At 36.2% G+C, this 18,337-nt stretch overlaps 4 protein-coding genes across 5 annotated transcripts; 2 read left to right on the forward strand and 2 right to left on the reverse strand.

Annotated features, from left to right (window-relative positions):
• The first annotated feature begins 865 nt into the window (after positions 1 to 865).
• Positions 866 to 5,548, forward strand: LOC110682549 (folate transporter 1, chloroplastic-like). 2 transcript variants are annotated; one of them, XM_021858901.1, is made up of 11 exons: positions 866 to 1,210; positions 1,321 to 1,397; positions 1,844 to 1,920; positions 2,011 to 2,104; positions 2,673 to 2,766; positions 3,501 to 3,574; positions 4,206 to 4,310; positions 4,566 to 4,637; positions 4,714 to 4,734; positions 4,847 to 4,914; positions 5,375 to 5,548. In XM_021858901.1, the coding sequence occupies exons 1-11, from the start codon at positions 1,105 to 1,107 to the stop codon at positions 5,505 to 5,507; spliced, it is 921 nt and encodes a 306-aa protein (XP_021714593.1). In that variant the 5' UTR covers positions 866 to 1,104; the 3' UTR covers positions 5,508 to 5,548. The 2 variants fall into 2 exon arrangements, with proteins under 2 accessions (XP_021714593.1, XP_021714594.1); XM_021858902.1 differs by having other exon boundaries at positions 867 to 1,210; positions 4,209 to 4,310.
• A 29-nt stretch (positions 5,549 to 5,577) lies between these two features.
• LOC110682548 (epoxide hydrolase A-like) lies at positions 5,578 to 7,864 on the reverse strand. Its single transcript, XM_021858900.1, has 4 exons — positions 7,278 to 7,864; positions 6,851 to 7,033; positions 6,524 to 6,765; positions 5,578 to 6,308 (listed from the first exon to the last, which is right to left on the reverse strand). Exons 1-4 carry the CDS (start codon positions 7,560 to 7,562, stop codon positions 6,056 to 6,058), a joined length of 963 nt encoding a protein of 320 aa, XP_021714592.1. The 5' UTR covers positions 7,563 to 7,864; the 3' UTR covers positions 5,578 to 6,055.
• Positions 7,865 to 11,640: 3,776 nt separating this feature from the next.
• LOC110682553 (protein GAMETE EXPRESSED 1-like) lies at positions 11,641 to 14,331 on the forward strand. The gene is made up of 6 exons (XM_021858906.1): positions 11,641 to 12,354; positions 12,435 to 13,022; positions 13,114 to 13,240; positions 13,350 to 13,536; positions 13,649 to 13,796; positions 13,888 to 14,331. Exons 1-6 carry the CDS (start codon positions 11,840 to 11,842, stop codon positions 14,153 to 14,155), a joined length of 1,833 nt encoding a protein of 610 aa, XP_021714598.1. The 5' UTR covers positions 11,641 to 11,839; the 3' UTR covers positions 14,156 to 14,331.
• Positions 14,332 to 14,477: 146 nt separating this feature from the next.
• LOC110682551 (laccase-11-like) lies at positions 14,478 to 17,275 on the reverse strand. The gene is made up of 6 exons (XM_021858904.1): positions 16,851 to 17,275; positions 16,578 to 16,729; positions 16,242 to 16,486; positions 16,030 to 16,158; positions 14,989 to 15,918; positions 14,478 to 14,862 (listed from the first exon to the last, which is right to left on the reverse strand). Exons 1-6 carry the CDS (start codon positions 16,968 to 16,970, stop codon positions 14,732 to 14,734), a joined length of 1,707 nt encoding a protein of 568 aa, XP_021714596.1. The 5' UTR covers positions 16,971 to 17,275; the 3' UTR covers positions 14,478 to 14,731.
• Between the last annotated feature and the right edge of the window lie 1,062 nt (positions 17,276 to 18,337).

An 18,337-nucleotide genomic window follows, 5' to 3' on the forward strand; every position in this document is an offset into this window, starting at 1 on the left:
CAACCCGAACCGAATTAAAACCGCTCAAGAATAAACCGAAACCAAATAGAACCGATAACTATTTAAACCGAACTGGAACCGACCCGCGAGACACTTAAACCGATTTCAAACCGACCCGATTTAATACCGAACCGATTTCAAACCAAACCGAACCCGAACTGTCATACCGTTTTGACAGTGCTAAACTCGTAGTAAGATGACCGCTACTTCAATTTAACCCTTGCTACGACGGTAACGGTTATAAGAACAATAAGAGTTATCATAGTAAAGGTTAAATAAACCCCTACTGTTATAACCCTACTAATATTTTACCTTGTATTTATAATCCTATCATGATGACCCTTGCTCCTATTTAAACCCTTCTATGATGACTCCAGTTCAAATTTAATCTTGTACAAGTTTCAAAGCAATAAGCAAGTGGATAAAGAGTTTGGAACTTTGGACTTGACAGCATTGTCTCAATGAACACGTTGACACAACTCACACAATGGCACAAGCAAAAGATACATTACTTTTTTTTTTGTTCCATCCAATTCCCTTTGAATTGATCCAAATTTGGGTCACAGTTTAAGCTTTATAAGGGGTTGTTTGGTTCAAAATGTTGGAATGGAATGGTATGGGGATATCAATCCCAAGGGTTTTTTTTTTTTTTACACAATCCCAAGGGTATGGATTGATAATCTATTGTTTGATAGTATTAAATATTAATGACTTGAGAAGGTATGGAATTTCAATCTTTAGAAGGGTAATGGGTATGAGATTAAACGGAATGAGAAACCATTGGGTATGACATTCCATACCCAAATGATTTCAATCAAACAACGATCACATCATTAATAGTATCACATCCATTCCATTTATAAAAGCTTGAAACAAACACCCCTTAGATGGTTAAATTTTCCGTTTTCATCCTCTCCTATTATTATTGCGGGAGATCGAACACGAAGTCCTTCCTGCTTAGCGCAAAAGTTCCATTACTCCCTATTCTTAAATCCAGTTGAACAACATTAGTAAGGTGGAGAGACAAAGCGAGTACGGAAGTGAAAAGAAGACTTACAAATCCTCTCAAGAAGCTCGCCGGATAATCAGTTTCCGGCGGCGTTAATGGCGGTGAAATGGGAGTGGGAGAATGCTACCGCCGGAGCCGTCGCTGGCTTCGCCACTGTGGCAATCATGCACCCCCTTGACGTCGTTCGCACCCGCTTTCAAGGTCAAACCATAACAAATCAATTTCGTCTAATTCTCACCATCTTCTCTCTCTCTCTCTCTCTTTTTTTTCCTGGGGATTCATTTTTATTTGTATTTGTTGAAATTATGCAGTGAATGATGGACGAATATCGAATCTCCCAAGCTACAAGAACACTCCCAATGCTATCTTTACCATCGCCCGTTCTGAGGTGTCTTCAAAATTCAAATGCTTTATTTTGTTGCTTTTTTATCCCTGATTTATTTTACAGTTGAATATTTTTAGCCAATTCTATCATTGTTTGTTATTCAATTAACTACTTTTATATATTTATGGTCTCTAATGCCAATGTATGACTATTTGTAAAATGCCTAATACATTCATTGAAATTATAATTTATAAAAAGTGGTGCATATTTTAAGTGAATTAAGCTGTTATCAGTCGAAAGTTACCATCTTTAATCTTTAAATTTTGATTTGAGATGGTCAATACTAGCTGAAAGGTGTTTACAAGTTTCCATGTAATCGTGTGATCAATGAACCATACTATTTAATACTTTGAGTATGAAGAATTTAAGTTATGTCTTGCTGAGATGCTATTTGTAGATTCTAGTACAATTCTGCTTGCTCAACATTTTGTTTTTAACTTGTTTTCCAGGGTTTGAGGGGGCTTTATGCTGGCTTCACCCCAGCTGTTATAGGATCATCTATTTCATGGGGGCTATTTTTCTTCTTGTAAGTTAAATACTCTCAAGCATGAAGTTGTAGCTGCCTATTTTTAAGCTTTTTTTATCTGAATTGGAAAGGATATGCTATTTTCTGCAGCTATAGCAGAGCTAAAAAAAGGTATTCTGGTGATGAGGAGGATAAGCTGAGTCCTGGACACCATTTGGCGGCAGCTGCAGAGGCTGGTGCTCTGGTCAGTTTTTCAGCAATGCCATAGTTTATATGTCTTTATGGGGAAGCTAGAGAAGATATAATGGTGTTAGAGGGATTTTGTTGATTAATAGTGAATTATAAAAAAAATAAAATAAATAAATAAATAGTGGATGTGGATCCCATCCGAAATGATAAATTGGACTACAAATTTAGGAGAAATGGGGCTTTTATATAGGGATGGAGGGAGTGTGTATGAAGCTTAAGTACGGACATAAGTCACCCTGAATTTTCATTCTGTCAGGCTTGTTATCTCAATGCATTATATAATCTATATTTCACTATTCAATTGATTTTGTCAATGCTCAGAAGAAACAAAGTAGGAGTTTACACGACTTTGTATTAGAGATGTCCCAATCAAATTTGTGAATAACATTTTAGGATACTACGATGTCCCCACTTACATTTTTAAGTTCCTTCAAATTTGGCCGCAGTGCTACTAGAACGGGCTTCTTTCTCGCTTTGGAGATGTAAGAAACATGCTTTCATTTTTTTTCGTTTTCATGTTTGTTAGAACTGATTTCTAACTAGCACATATGAACTATTTACAGGTATCATTTTTCACAAATCCTGTTTGGGTCATTAAAACAAGATTACAACTACAGAATCCTCTTCATCAAACCCGTCAATATTCTGGTGTTTATGGTTGGTTTCACTTCTTAGTTAATTCATGAACTGTATGTTGGATGCTTTTTACTGGTCTTGCTGCTTTTGAGCTTTCAAACTCGTAAACTACTTGCGGATGCAATGGATATAATTAATTGGGTCAGATTCTATGGTCATTTTAGTTTCTAGGATTTAGTAAAAGTTCACTTTCCAGTAGAAAATTTTCATGAGTTGAAGACTTCTCTATGGCTAGTTTGCTACTATTAACAAGAATTCAAACTCATTGTTTATGTAGGACCTGATAGGTTGATACTCATATTACAGTATTTTTAGAATTCAGTTTATATAATCCACCCATTTCATGTATATTGTTATGCAATATTTTATTTAAGATTCTGAACTAGGTACCAAAACCTTTTTAAGCTAACATGAGGGATAGGTTTACATTTAATAGGGAGTCGGTTCTTACTTCTCAAGTGTGATCATAAAAGGTTTTACCATCCTAGTGGTTGAATCTTACTCCTGTGTTTGTGTGTAGGGAGGAGGGGGCTTGGGAAGAAGTGGCACCCCATTCTATGTTGTACTTATTTCAGGATGTCCCACTAGCTGTCAACGTTTTTAAGCTACACCAATGACTTTATTTTTTCGTAGTATATGTTAAGACTTAAAACTGATTCTTTTATCTAGTGCTGTTCAAAAGACCTCTTTTTATCAGTAGAATGAGGAGTTTCTGATTGTTTTTTTTTTTTTTTTTTTTTTGGTGTCCACTTCAGATGCTCTGCGAACCATAACAAAAGAGGAAGGGTGGACTGCACTCTATAGAGGAATTTGGCCAAGTCTTTTGCTGGTTAGATTTTACTCACCTATACTCTGCAGTCCTATCTCTTGCCCAGTTCATTTAGTAACCATAAATAGCTTAGCCCATTCTATTATTAAGCTCGCTAGTTGCTTTGCTGGAGTTGTCTTTGCGCATATGATTGCCCTGTTAATGAAGTAGTATTAGCTTGGTGTCTTATGGAAATTAGACTTGAAAAAGTGCCTTCTGTCTAGCTTGTTGATCTTCTGATGGATCAAGTTTGTTCATGCCTTAATATTTTGGGTAAATAAAGTATGTTGTGATGTAATAGTTACATTAGAAAGCAAGTCAGTGAAAGCTTTTGTCAGCTTGCTATATCTGAATTGCATTGTACAATTTTCTCCCATTGTATTAATCTTGAGTGGCTTTTGGTCATTATCTTGATAACAGATTTGTAGATCATTCTAGTATGGTTTGCATGTTGCTTCTGAGCACTGACTGTGGAAATTTGGGAAAATTTTCATGTCTGTTTATCTGGTGAAACTATTAAGAAAACAGAGGGCTTGGTTTTCTGAGTTTTTCAACTTTTTTTCCCTGGTTAACTGAGTATTGAGTGTTGCCATTCTACTTGATGTTTAGGGTGTAACTCTGGTATGCTTACTTGTTGAATATGCTGCTTCAGCAGGTCTCTCATGGTGCCATACAGTTCACTGCGTATGAAGAATTGCGTAAACTTCTTGTTGATTTTAAGTCAGAAAAAGCCAAAACTAAAGATGTTGAAGTGCTGGTAGGTCTGCGATTTATGCACTCTATATGCTGTATCTTTCTGACATAAAGCTCTATTAGCAATTAATCCCTTTTGGCAAAAAATAAGATCTTTTTAAAATACTTTTGCTAAATGTAGAGATTAATGCATAAAAGTGGGTGGGGAGTGGTTTGACATATAGTTGCTTAAACCACAGGGTCCATTACTCCATTTAGCAAATTCTATTAACATTGTGAATTTTAAGCTGATTTTCTTATATGTTGCAATCTGATACAGAACTCCCTAGACTATACCTTTTTGGGAGCTTCTTCTAAAGTTGCAGCCATTCTCTTTACATATCCAGTTCAGGTAAACTTTACTCATAATTATAATGGATCTTTATTTTGTAATATCGACTTTTAGTAATACCTTCTGTACTTCGCAGGTCATTCGATCAAGATTACAGGTAAATGCCTGATTAGGTGACTGGAATTTTGCTTCCATGATGCTTAAGCTTGACCTTTACAACAAGCTGTAATATTTTCACTCATCTGTCTTTGTGTAAATTGTAAATGCAGCAAAGGCCAAATCAAGATGGCGTTCCTAGATATGCAGATAGCTTTCATGTGATCAAAGAAACTGCACGGTGAGAATGAATCACTGCAAAATTTAATACTTCGTATGCTAAGCCTGCAACATAGTGTTAAGTGATAATGTAATACTATCTTGATGTCTGACTAGTTGCTCTGGCTTTAATAGTATTTGCGTTAGAGGGTATTATAATCATCAGTGCCTAATTGGGTGTTGATTCTTGTCTTATTCCTTTCACATAATAGTTTATTAAGTCATATCACGGTTTCCCCCCAATGCAATGCTTCCCTGAGAAAATTTAAAATTATCAGTACTCATACACCGTGCATCCTTGCTTGCCTTTCTCCTAGGCAAAAGTATACATTTATGTATCACCAATATAATGTGTGAGGACATCTTTCCCATCTGTTAAATAATTTGAGGACAACTTTCCCATGTGTCCTACAACCTGATATTTCTTCCTTTTTTCTACTATTTATCAAAGTTATATATATATATATTATCATCTTTTGCAGGTTTGAAGGTCTTCGTGGTTTCTACAAAGGTATTACAGCTAACTTATTGAAGAATGTACCTGCATCTGCTGTAACTTTTGTTGTATATGAGAATGTTCTAAAGGTGTTCAATTTGACTAGAAAGAAAGATTAATTCTATATTCTTTCATCTATTTTTTCTTGAACTCTCTTCTACCTCTGCTTCTTGATTTTTTACAACCCCTCCCCACCCCCCCCCCCCTCTCAAACCCCCTTTCTTTTTTGCACCCATCTTTAACAGGTAGATACAATACCGTGATAGAACAGGTCAACAGGGCATACCAGTATGAGGAAATTATTGTCACGTTTCTGTTGCTAAAGTTATTAATACTATTGAACTGTTTACCTTAAGGTTATGCTTGTCAGAGTTTCTTGTTCCAACCATTGTCATGTAAACATCTTTGAATACTTGGATCACCTTATGGCGTTTGATTTGTCTTTTTATTGGGGAGAGTTGAAGTACTTAGAAGAGCAAAGTAGCAAACTTTAGATAGACAAGTAAATCTACATCTGATTCAGAGCGAAAGCTGAAGCATGGCTAAAACAGGCTAAGAATGTACTTAGGCAGACTGTCTAGATTACTGGTTGAAGATAATCTCCAATCCAGTTATTAGTCCTTTACTTATACATAGGACCTACAGTTTGGTCCAGAAAAGAATAGCTTCATTGGTCTGAAGAGTTATCTTGTAGGAAGGATAATATCTCATTGGACACATCCTGTGGTTTTTCCAGTTGTATGTAATGGTGGCCATTGAGAATGGCAACTTGTAAATTAGGAATGAGGCTCTTGAAGATGGGACCTTCAATGTATTCCCTTATACCAAGATTTACAAAACCAATGTCTTTATTGCCAATAATGAACTTGCCTGGAACTGTTATCTTTGCTCCCTGCCAGGCAGCAAGCAGCTCCCAGTTCCTAACACAGTAACACATGATGTAGATAGTGAAACTTAAGTCATGCACTGCTTAGTGATCAAGAAGAGATGAAAGAATCATGAATATCTCTTAAGGTTTGAAGAAAAGTTAATGCATGCTTCAAAAAAAAAAAAAAAAAAATGTTAATGCAAGTGATACACTGTTGATTTTACTCTAGTCTAGAAGTTGGTAAATCTCCAAGAGTGATACACTTACAAGTCCATAGCGCGGTAATAGTTCAATGGACCAGTGAAACCGGACTCCTGAAACTTGTCTGCATAAACCTGAAGTTCCTCTTCAGTGATCCATGGTGGCAACACAGACGGAGTCTCTAGGTAGTCTATCATCTCCATGCCCTCTGGAGCCACCAGATTGTCTGTTCTGTCTACTAGCAGGTATTTCTTCATGACTGTCAGATAGTCATACCTTGCAAATGCTCTCTCTGCACGTCCTGTTTCCTACATATTTAGACAACTAATAAGTACCAACTTTCTGCTGCGAAAGGACTCAAAAGAGATATATCTTTTTTTTTTGAGACAGTACCTGAAATTGACACACATAGAAGTCATCTCCAAATATTCTTCGGAAAAAATCAGTAGGTTTGTTGTTTGGGTCTCTGAGGAAGAAAGGAACTGAGAGACAAACCACTCCTTTCACTCTATCAGGCCTAAAGAGGCTCAAGTGCCATGCTGCCTCAGCTCCCCAGTCAGTTCCCGCCACAAAAGCCTTCTCCAAAATCACCAAGTTTTGTGAGAAACAAGCTAAGTATAAGTAAACTTTTCCAGTCAAGTTATTATAGGCTGATAGCAAATCAGGGAATAGGGATTCTATCTATGTATGTACATCTATCCAAAATTAATAATCACATTTGTTTGGATGTCTAATAAACACGTAATACATGTGTATCATATTTTTATCAATGAGGGGTAGGGAAAATTAGTTTAATGCTGGATTAGAGAGTAGATTTTACCTTTGGTTCACCAAAGTAGTCCAAGAGGCCAACAAGGTCAGCAACAATATGGAGCATGCTGTAAGAAGAGGGGCTCAAGGGCGAGTCAGAGTCACCATAGCCTCGTAAATCTGGAGCGACAACATGATAACCATGGCTAGCAAGAACAGGGATCTGGTGACGCCAAGAGTACCAGAATTCCGGGAACCCATGCAGCAAAAGTACAAGGGGTCCTGTGCCTTGCTCTGCTATGTGCATCTTTATCCCGTTAGTTTTGATCCATTTATACTGGATTTCTCCCTCCATTACTTCTCTGCTCTCTGATCTGATATTAGCTCCCTGCCAGTTTCATTTTCTGATTTCAATGGCTGCTTGGCTATCTGAATTTTATAATGAATTTTTCATCCTCCCTTTGAATATAAGAAATAAAAGTCTGACTTTGCATGGAAATGTCAGCTGCGGAGCATTTGCTACTTGTATTTTTTAATTTATAAAATTAGAGCTGGCAAAAGTTGACCTGACCCGAAATACTGACTCAAACCTGATTATTAACCGACTCATCTGAACCCGAAAAATGGTGATCCAAACCCGACCTAACTCGACTTGAAAGGCTGAAACCAACCCTAGACCCGAGTTGACCCGAGTTATGAGACCCGAACATTAACTGACCTGGAGATGACCCAACCCGAATATAACCCGTAAATTATTGACCTGAACTGAACCCGACTTGAACTAAAATTGACCCAAACCCGTTTTAACCCGTCAAAACCTGGATTTTAACCTGACTTGTTAGTTGTTACTAACTTGACCCGAATTCAACCCGACTCGTTCCTAAACCGACCTGAATTTAACCCAACCTGTTACAAACCCGACCCGAAATCAACACGACTTGTTATTGACCTGACCCAATATCAACCCGACTTGTTATTGACCTGCCCCGAATTTTACCAGACCTACTACTAACCCGACCCAAAAATTCAACCCGATCTGTTACTAACCCGACTCGAAATCAACACGACTTGTTATTGACCCGACCTAAATTCAACCCAAATTGTTCCCAACCCGGTTCCAAATCACCTTAAATGCAATTTAGACCAACTTATTATTGTTGATCAAAGCATTTTGTCTAGGGAGACCAAGTCGGTTCAGGCCAGCAAGAGAAAGGAGCATCATCCTCAAATTTAAAAGTTAAATATAGTATATATTTGTTATATGGTCAAAGGAGATAAACGACCAAATTACCGGTTTATAACTTGCACCGATTTCATTAATTCAAGCCTACCACGAACATTTATGACAACAAATAATGATCATATATGGTTTCAAACGGCATTATATGACCCTGAGATGTATCCCATAGAATTTCAAGATTTTTTTACATCGGGCCCTAAAACCTCCAAAATTTCTCAAAAAGCGTGGATATTAGCCTTTAATTTTGGAATTTTTTGACTTTTTTTCGCCCGTAAATAAAAATTGCCGAAATGTTTACCTTGGTTCCTAATACCCTCCGGGAGTCCCATTGGGTGTGTGGAACCATTCAATTTCCTTTTACACGGCCAATTTACCGGTTTACAACTTGCACTGATTTACCGGTTTACAATGACCAATTTAATTAACTTGCACTGAACCCGACTTGAACCGAAATTGACCCAAACCTGTTTTAACCCGTCAAAACCCGAATTTAACCCGACTTGTTACAAACCTAACCTGAATTCAACCCGATCCGTTCCTAACCCGACCCGAATTTAACCCAACCTGTTACAAACCCGACCCGAAATCAACTCGACTTGTTATTGACCTGACCCAAATTCAACCCGACTTGTTATTGACCCGACTTGAATTTTACCATACCTATTACTATTCCAACCCAAAAATTCTACCTGTTACTAACCCGACTCGAAATTAACACGACTTGTTATTGACCCGACCTAAATTCAATCCAAATTGTTCCTGGCCCAATTTCAAATCACCTTAAATGCAATTTAGACCACCTTATTATTGTTGATCAAAGCATTTTGTCTTAGGAGACCAAGTCGGTCCAGGATAACAAAAGAAAGGAACATTATCCTCAAATTTAAGAGTTAAATATAGATTGTATGGTCAAAGGAGATAATTATCTTCCTAAATTATAAACTATAGTTCCCTAGTATATTGCCATAAATATTATAGTCAAAGGAAATAATTAGCTTGATAAAAATGATAATAATCTATTTATAGTTAGTTGAACCCGAATATGACCTGACTTGGAAATGACCTGACCAGATTGTAACATGCAAATTATTGACTTGAACATAACCCGACTTGAATCCGAGAATGACACGACTTGGAAATGACTCGACTTGGAAATGACCCAACCTGATTATAACCCGCAAATTATTAACTTGAACCGAACCCGACTTGAACCCGAGAATGACCCGATTTGAAAATGACTCGACCTGATTATAATCTGCAAATTATTGACTTGAACCGAATTCGACTCAAACCTGAGAATGACTTGACCTGATTCTAACGCGCAAATTATTGACTTGAATCGAACCTGACTCGAACCCGAGAATTACCCTAACCTGTTTTAACCCGTGAATACCCGACCTATTGTTCACCCCACCCGAATGTAACCCGACCTGTTATTTACATGACCTAAACCCGACCCAAACCTGATAAGAAGTATGACTCGACGTAACCCGACGCAAGCATGACCCAACCTAAACCCGACTCGCATAGGTTATGGAATTAATCTGAATTGACCTGACCCGAGTTGACCCGACCCGTTTATTTGAATTGAGAGCTCTATATAAAATTACAAGATGTGATGATAAAAATAAAAAAAATAAAAAAAAAATTGAGATCAAGTGAGTTGTACGTCAACTCAAATATTAGGCAAAGCTCTACACAACCAACAAACTCGTACAAAGTTGACTTTATATAATTTACTTTTTTTGAAACTAATACTTCCATAAAAAAGCTAACATTGAAGATCTTAAGCATAATCAAGCATCAATAGTAACATGTAATTTTGTCATAAGTTTTTACATTAATTCTATACTAGGAAATGTAATATATGCTGGGTTGTGTATATCCCGTACCAAAAAAAAAATGGTGATGGTTGAGGTTCGGTCAGTTCCTTGTATAACATTATTCAATGAAAAATTTGTTTGAATTTACGGTATCGGTTACTAATAATTATTAAATCATAAACCAATAGAAATATAAAACAATAATATAAAGTGAATTGAATGCAAAAGAAAATGAAAAATAAAAGGCTTATTGGATATGTATGCTCCTTATTTCCTCAGCAGCAGTTATGTGAATATTACACCGTTTCAGACGTGATCTTTTGTCTCCCTCCCTTTCTGCTTTTAGACCTTCATCATTTACATTTACATTAGCCTTAATCCATTGTTAATGCCAAAATTATGGTATATTTGTAGAATTATTTGCTCTTTAATATCTAATCTCCTCCTTTTCATTTCTCATTCAAATGGCATAATAATATCTAAACTTAGAAAATATCATGCAATTTTTTCAAGGTTACTCTGTTATACAAATCTACATAACATGCAAACTTGTCGATAATTTAGATCGGTGTTGTGATCATATGTGAGTCATATGGAGTTCCACAAGGGCCTCAAGCTTCTCAGGTTTGTCTCTTATCTTATTTTATTTTTCCGGATTAAAATCAGAGCAAATTTTCCATATATATAGACGATCTCATCACATTAACTTAGCAAATTGGAAAGGTTTATAATATTTGGAAATGTATATCTAAATAAGCTTTTGTAAAATATATTATTACCATTATCAATGGTTTTTTAACTGTTAATCATGCATCCACCTTTAAACTTGTCTTAATAGTGGGGACAGAATTTGCCATTAAAAAAAATAAATAAAATAATAATAAAAAAAAAAGCTAAAAGTCCAAAAGTCATGTACTTGGGCGCCAAGCAATACTTTAATCAACTTTCACATTCCCTCACAAAACTGTTACTGTTATTATCTGCAATTTTGCTTAATAAGATCTATTGTTCTTATATTTCTGTTTAGTTTTCTTAGACAAAACGCATATAGAAACACTATAAACTATTTAATCATATTAATTGAATAAAATTACACGGTTTCGATTATTGAAGGTAATGTTTTCGATCAGAATTTATGTGTTTATGTTGGCAATGTTAAATGGGGTGATTATAGCATTAGGTCGGCCTTCAATTTGTTATGGGAGACGTCCAAAAACTAACATATATTATTTCATCCACTTTTGTAGTTTTGTTGAATTTGCTGTAATTATAGAGATAATTTTATGATCGATTTTACGTATTATTCATAATGATCGAGAAAATTAGCATGCTTAATCATAAGCTCTTTGCATACAGAGTATTGTGTAATTTATTGGTTAATTGATCTGTTTATCGATTCGTCTTTCCTGATTTTTTTTTGTTTGTGAAGTCTAAATAATACGGAGCATAGTAATAATAGTTTCCGTAAAATAAATCATGCAAATGTAGTATTTCATGCACACACATTTAAATATGTGATTTTTACATTACCTAAGTTGTTGTATATAACAGATTATTCATATTGATATTATGCCAATGCAGGTTCTACAGGTAAAATCGAAGATGGGAAATCATAACCTTGTTCTGTTTCTGCTGATTTTTCTTTCATTTTCACCAACAAGTCAGTCATGGGGTTGGTTCTCATCTTCTGCAGACGCCCATTCGAGCGAAAACCAATCAGGAAATAAGGATATTATGTCCAAAGGTTTGGTTGCTGAGTTTTCTGTTGATGCTCTTGATAATCCAAAAGCTGCTGAATTGCTTGAAAATGCCAAGAGAAAGTTGGGAGGGACAAATCCTTGTTGGTTCAGAGCATACCAAGATTTATTTTCGACTTGTTCTGAAATATTTGCTGCAGAAGAAAAGAGAAAAAGGCTTGCTTGGCATCTGAGTGATTGTTTTCAGAAGGATACCGGGAGGACTCCCTTCCCTTCTTGTGCCGGAAAATCTGCCATGTTTGATTGTTTAAGGAAGCTGAATAATGATGATCATAAGACTTACCTTGAATTTTACCTTCAGACAAATTCCATTTGCCATCAGTTACAGTAAGTAGTATGATTTATAAATTTAAACAATTTTTATTACCCCTTTTCTCTGTACAAAATTTGAGACATTTGTGCTACAGGTCTAAGGCTTTCAAGTCTCAGCTAGAAGGTTTAGTGAATGACCTGAAAGATTCAGCACTGGTTGCAGAAGACAAATTGAAGAACATTGAAGAAAAATCGGATAATCTTCTGCATAGCTCGAATGGAATACATGAATCTATAACATCGATTGATGCACAAACTCAAGTTGTTGGGGAGACTTTGAAGAAAATGTTTGGATACTTGGGTGCTGTTTTGAATCACTCGAAAGAGCTCAACGAGACAGCTAAGGGAATTGCAATGTCTCAGGTAGAGTTGCTAGAGGGACAGGGACGGATGAAAGACAAATTGGAGGAAGATATGTTGAAAATTCAAGAATCTTATCAGAATTTAGGTGAAGAAATACTTGGTTTACAGAAGAAGACTGTTGATGTCAAGCAGGAGGTGAACAAAGTTGGAGAAGAAATGTCATCAAAGATGCAGAATCTCCAAGGAAAAACTGATGATATTTCTAAAATGGCCAAAATTTCTGTAGACAAACAACAAGAGCTTCTTCAAGGTCAATCGATTGCTCTTGAGGGTCTTAAGTCTCTCACTACTTTTTTATCTCAAGCACTTCAAGAGAGCAGGTAATTAATTTCTATGCAGTCCAAAGAAGAATATAATGTGATCCAATTGATTTCTTAATGCTATCTTGATTTTTTTTTTTTTTTTTTTCAGGGTTTCTTTGGAACAACTAGTGGAATTCGCAAATGGGCAACACCAAGAACTATTGAAGCAACAGCAACAACTTCTGCTAGCTAATGACCACTTGGCTAACAACTCAAAATCCATATTATTAGCTCAGGTGATTGACTCATCAACATACAAGTAATAAAGGTGTAAAAAATTAGCTGATGTTAGCATTTGTGCAGTAATTGCTCTGACTAATTTGGAGTGTTGTATATGTTTTTCAGGAAGCATTTGAATCGAAACAAGCAAGCATGTTTGCTGCCATTGATAAGCTCTTTGCCCTGCACAATGCCATGTTGCTCGAGTCAAGGATTATCAAAGCCTTTTTTGTGTATTCCATCTTAGTCCTTGTTCTTTACATGCTGACAAGCACAAAGCAAACATATGGTGTAAGATGTAGACTTTATATAGGTATGTGCCCAATGATTACTTGCACTGAATTGAATTATAAACCGTCCTCTGATCATGTTTTAATTAACTTCAAGTTTTACGGATTGTCACTTACAATTCTGGCTCATAACAGGATTGTGCATTGCATTCGCAATAGAATGTATAATACTGCGTTTTACATCCAACGAGATCGAACAACACATCCATCTAAGGACTGCTGTGAAGCCACTTTTTGGAATTTATGCTGTCATTCAACTTCTTTACACCATTTTTACATTTAGGTATATTTTTAACTCAGATTTTGTTTTTTTAAAACACAGAAGATTATTTTTTGTTGGTTATGCAAATTGATAACTGTTTCAACTTTTGTAGGGATTATGAAACATTGAACTATAATATGTTGGTCTCCCTCTTAGACAAGGTAAATGGGATGAAGAAAGGAGATGACTTTTCATGGGAAGACAACGACGATGTGGATAGTGAAGTTGACTGGATATCTTGGGTAGAGGCTGAGTTGCCTGAAGACATAAGTGTTACGGAAGACCCAGATTATATGCTACCAATTGCAGGTGAGGAAATCGGTGAGAACTCTGTTGCTATAAGCACAGAAAGAAGATATAATCTTCGTTATCGTCGATAAGCATTTTTGACTGGGAAGATATGGTTATGGTCATTATGGATACATAACCTCAACATATACATAGAAAATTTTGTACTCAAATCATAATGTCATTACATAGGTAGATTATAATTACACATATAGTAGAGGTAAAATTTTAAATTATGATCTGTATTAATAGTGTGGTGTGAGAAGGATAGAGGTAGCCCAACTATGGTTTTCTACACTAATTTGTAAAATTATGACTTATCCTAAATCATTACTCATGAGGGATAAAACAATATGATTATATGACTAGACTACTATATTCAGAACGAAAATTAACTATTTATGTAAACTAGCCAAGCTATGTGGAAAATTGTACTGTATAATATGTACTCATTTCCAAACTTGTAGAAAGTTCTATTACATTTGAGCGTATGTTACAAATTCCTGCAAGTAATATTCATCAATTCAAATTTCCTTAAAGCTCGATCCATCCACAACTATTTCCCGTTCCTCGTACAATTTTTACTACCAGGAAAGAAGAGAAACGAATTGAATGAAAAAAATGCATGTATTATATACAACCATAAGCCATTTTACGAAGTTGAAGAATTAGCAATGTGGAAGATCTTTAGGTGGAGGCAATACAGAGTACTCTGGCCCTGGTCCGTCTTCAACCATAAACGCAATTTTTAGTCCCCAACCCGTATGAAGCTCCAAATGACAATGCATGAACCATACTCCTGCACTCAAAGTCAATTATTAGTAAATATTGTATGTAAAGTTGATAATGTACTCTTAACACACCAAATTATTCAATGTCACAAATGCTATATATGTATGTATAAGGCGCTTAACTATGTTATTACCTGGGTTATCGGCTCTGAATCTGATAGCTGTCCAACCTCCGGTAGGAACACCTACAGTATTCCTCTCAGGGGGATCAACCAAGTTAAATTTAGCCGGGTCCTTAATGGGATCAAAGTTACCAACCCCGGTACCAACCACAAAGAAGTTGTATCCATGAAGATGGAAAGGATGAGACTCTACTGAAAGCAAATTGGTGTCCTGCAAAACCAGCTCAACAGTTGAGTTGAAAGCAATCTTGCTAATCCTTGGGATTGCTGATTGGACCGTCCTAAGGTTAGCAGTCAATGGAGCTCCAGTGTAGTTAAATGAGGTAGGAGGCTTGTCCGGGAAGTCAGTCCTGAACACTCCTGACATGTTGAAGTAGTGTGCTTGTAAGAGCGCAGTCTTTGGCATGACAAAGGTAATGTTGTTCAATGAGGCTGTAAAACGAGTCCCGTTGACACATGTAGGGCATGGGTTCACCCCTAATCCGATTGTAAAGAAGAGCTTTCGGTCAACTTTCAAAGGTACCTTGGCAGGAAACTGAGGGGTGTTTAGGCTTCTGAGCTTCCTGTTGTAGGATAATGCAAACGAGGTGTCATTTGGTGAGGGAAGTTGAGGTAAGGAAGGGATGATGGTGTTTGGGACGCCTTTGTATTGGAAGATTGCTGTGGCAGTCTTGTTGTCTACTGGGATGGGTACGTCCATGAAGGTTCTTGTGGCCATAAAGTAACGGTTAGGTGTTTGATTTGCTCGGACTAACACGTTAGTGGTTTGGCCTGGAGCGATGAGGATGGACTTAGTTGTGAATGGTTTGACATAGACAGCATCTATTTCCACCACAGTCATGGAGTGGCCTGCAATTCCAAAGAATAGCTCATCGTTGAGGGCAGCATTGATGATTCGAAGGAGGTAAGTCTTTCCTTGTTCAACCTCCAATGCATAAGTGTCTACAAACAGAATGAAAAGGAAGAGATTATCAAAAAAATTAATAGTAGTAGCTAAGTAGTCATTCACATGCATGATAAAATCTATAATGCTAGAATACAAGCTAAGCTTACTCTTCTCTGAGCAAGGGAATAAAGGTCCTGGCTTTCCATTAATAGTGTGAGCATCTGATATGTTTGGTGGCAAACCCTTTTGATCCCCTTGTTTGAGAAGCATCTCAACATCAGCATTCCACCATTCCCCTGCACAATCAATCACCAAATTAACAAGAGCGCGAATATCTTAGTCTTAATTAAGTCCCTAAGCTAAGTTTAATGATCTCCACCTAAGACTAGGTTTGCTTCGATGTGAGGTTGAGGAAATGGATATGGAGTCCCTTCTTTTGGCATGATGACAATGGCACCATAAACAGTCGCCCTTAGCCATGAAATATGTGCATGCCACCATAGTGTTCCTCTTTGTCCTGTAACGTTGAAGTCATAGGTGTAGCTATTCCCAGTCTGAATTGGACATTGAGTTATGTATGCTGGTCCGTCAGCCCAACCATTTCTATATTGTTTCAGTCCATGCCTAGAATTTTTACACAGAAGAAAACCTCAAGCAAAAGAATAAGAAAAAGGGGGCAATGCAATATTTACTTAATACTAGGTATAAAACTTACCAGTGAATAGACATGTTATACTGTGCATGGTTAGTAACCTTAACCATAACTCTATCCCCTTCTCTAGCATAAATAGTTGGTCCAGGATACATTCCATTCACGGTCACTATAGGCTTTGCATGGCATAGCCTGCTCACATTCTTCACTTGAACCTAAAAACACAATGACAAAAGACTCAAATGTATACATAATTGATCTTAACTTTAATACATATCCTAACATTGCACACATATATTAGCAAGGAAGATAGAAATGAGACATTTATAAACTCACATCGAATTGATACTTCTTCACAGCTGCATCCGATGGGAGGAATTGCATAGCAAGAAAGACAAAAACAAGACATTTATAAACATGGTGAGAAGTATTACTCGAGCTACACGAACCAGCCATTATATTAGCTCAGAGCTAGCTTCTTGATCAATTGAAAGCACGAGAAAGGCAGAGATAAAGAGATGGATGAGTGAGGAGATAGAAGAGTGGAACAAATATATAGGTGTGATGAACAAATATAGGGAGGTAGAATAAACGAATCAGTTTGTTGAAACACATATAGAGAGTGACTTGAGAAAAGATGAAGCCTATAACAAGTTTATACATATTCATGGCTTTAAGTTAGTACATTTATTTGAGTAAATAAAATAAACAAATAATGTTAGTAGAAATGAGAGGAACTAATTGCCAACCTAGCTTTGTGTTTTCAACTTTGCCGTTAAGGATGTCTTTTGAACAAAAAAAATTATATACTCCTTATATTTTTGGTGTAAGTTTACATCCAATATCTAAGTTTGTATTTCTTTTTGTTTGACTTTAATTGTGATTCATACGCAGATTCTATAATAAGTTACAAAGTATGAGTATACATTTCATAAACTGAATTGGAGATTCAATAATTGAGAATGTGCACAAGTGAATTTTAATGTAAAAATTAAAAAACAAAGTATTACAACTTTCGTCTTTTAAATGCTTTTATTAATTAGAAGGTAGGTCACCTCCTTGAAAGCTTAATTGTGCCACTGTGTCCACTCTAGTATTCATCATCGTTTCATCACATTTCATTTTGTCCATAAGCCTAACTTGAAAGAAAAATTCAAAATGATGCCATTTTATTGCTTAAAAAAAAAAAAATTAATTTCTATGCTATACAATACTTCACAATGAAGTTTTAACTCCTTTATTTCACCATTTACTACTACGCTATAATGTCATCAACCCTAGCTTCTCCACCCATCTCTAAATAATATTTTGGAATAAAACCACCTCCAGACTTGTTAAGGATAGCAATATGAAACTTTTTAATTTTGGGTATTACATAAAATATCCACAAAATCTATCCTTTAGGCATTCTATTTAACTGTACATGAGTAAGTTAACCTTGTCAATAAAGAGTAAGAAATCATTTATTTCGTATTATTTTTATTATCTTCTATAAAGAGTAGATGTACACAATAAAGATGTCAACCTTTAGATCTTTAGCATGTGGAATAGCTTTTACTTTGCTCCTTGAGAAGAAAATAAATAGACATTAAAATTTTCAAAATACAGATGGCTTAACCACATTGAACCAGTCAAACAGAGGTTTCTCTACCATTTACAAGTGGAAATTTATAGCGTAGATCACGCCAAAAAAAAAAAAAAGTATGCGCAAAGTTTTGCATTATTTATAGCGAGCGTGGATCCGTGATTCTTCCGGACTCCAAAAGCCAAGAGACGACCCATTGACCTTTCGTCATTGACCAACATCCATGCCCCATATTTGT

This window comes from Chenopodium quinoa, unplaced genomic scaffold (genome assembly GCF_001683475.1).
Source record: "Chenopodium quinoa cultivar QQ74 unplaced genomic scaffold, ASM168347v1, whole genome shotgun sequence".
Taxonomy (NCBI): Eukaryota; Viridiplantae; Streptophyta; class Magnoliopsida; order Caryophyllales; family Amaranthaceae; genus Chenopodium; species Chenopodium quinoa.

Bases quoted from the DNA above. Each gene is read 5' to 3' on its own strand.
- LOC110682549 (XM_021858901.1), top strand. From the start codon at position 1,105: ATGGCGGTGAAATGGGAGTGGGAGAATGCTACCGCCGGAGCCGTCGCT. The intron at 1,921-2,010 runs GTAAGTTAAATA...TATTTTCTGCAG, and splicing joins TGGGGGCTATTTTTCTTCTT to CTATAGCAGAGCTAAAAAAA. The intron at 4,311-4,565 runs GTAGGTCTGCGA...AATCTGATACAG, and splicing joins CTAAAGATGTTGAAGTGCTG to AACTCCCTAGACTATACCTT.
- LOC110682548 (XM_021858900.1), bottom strand. From the start codon at position 7,562: ATGGAGGGAGAAATCCAGTATAAATGGATCAAAACTAACGGGATAAAG. The intron at 7,034-7,277 runs GTAAAATCTACT...ATTTTGGAGAAG, and splicing joins ACTACTTTGGTGAACCAAAG to GCTTTTGTGGCGGGAACTGA. The intron at 6,766-6,850 runs GTACTGTCTCAA...CTAAATATGTAG, and splicing joins TCTATGTGTGTCAATTTCAG to GAAACAGGACGTGCAGAGAG.
- LOC110682553 (XM_021858906.1), top strand. From the start codon at position 11,840: ATGCCAATGCAGGTTCTACAGGTAAAATCGAAGATGGGAAATCATAAC. The intron at 13,023-13,113 runs GTAATTAATTTC...TTTTTTTTTCAG, and splicing joins CAAGCACTTCAAGAGAGCAG to GGTTTCTTTGGAACAACTAG. The intron at 13,797-13,887 runs GTATATTTTTAA...CAACTTTTGTAG, and splicing joins TACACCATTTTTACATTTAG to GGATTATGAAACATTGAACT.
- LOC110682551 (XM_021858904.1), bottom strand. From the start codon at position 16,970: ATGGCTGGTTCGTGTAGCTCGAGTAATACTTCTCACCATGTTTATAAA. The intron at 16,487-16,577 runs GTAAGTTTTATA...TAAAAATTCTAG, and splicing joins TATAACATGTCTATTCACTG to GCATGGACTGAAACAATATA. The intron at 16,159-16,241 runs GTGGAGATCATT...TTGATTGTGCAG, and splicing joins CGAAGCAAACCTAGTCTTAG to GGGAATGGTGGAATGCTGAT.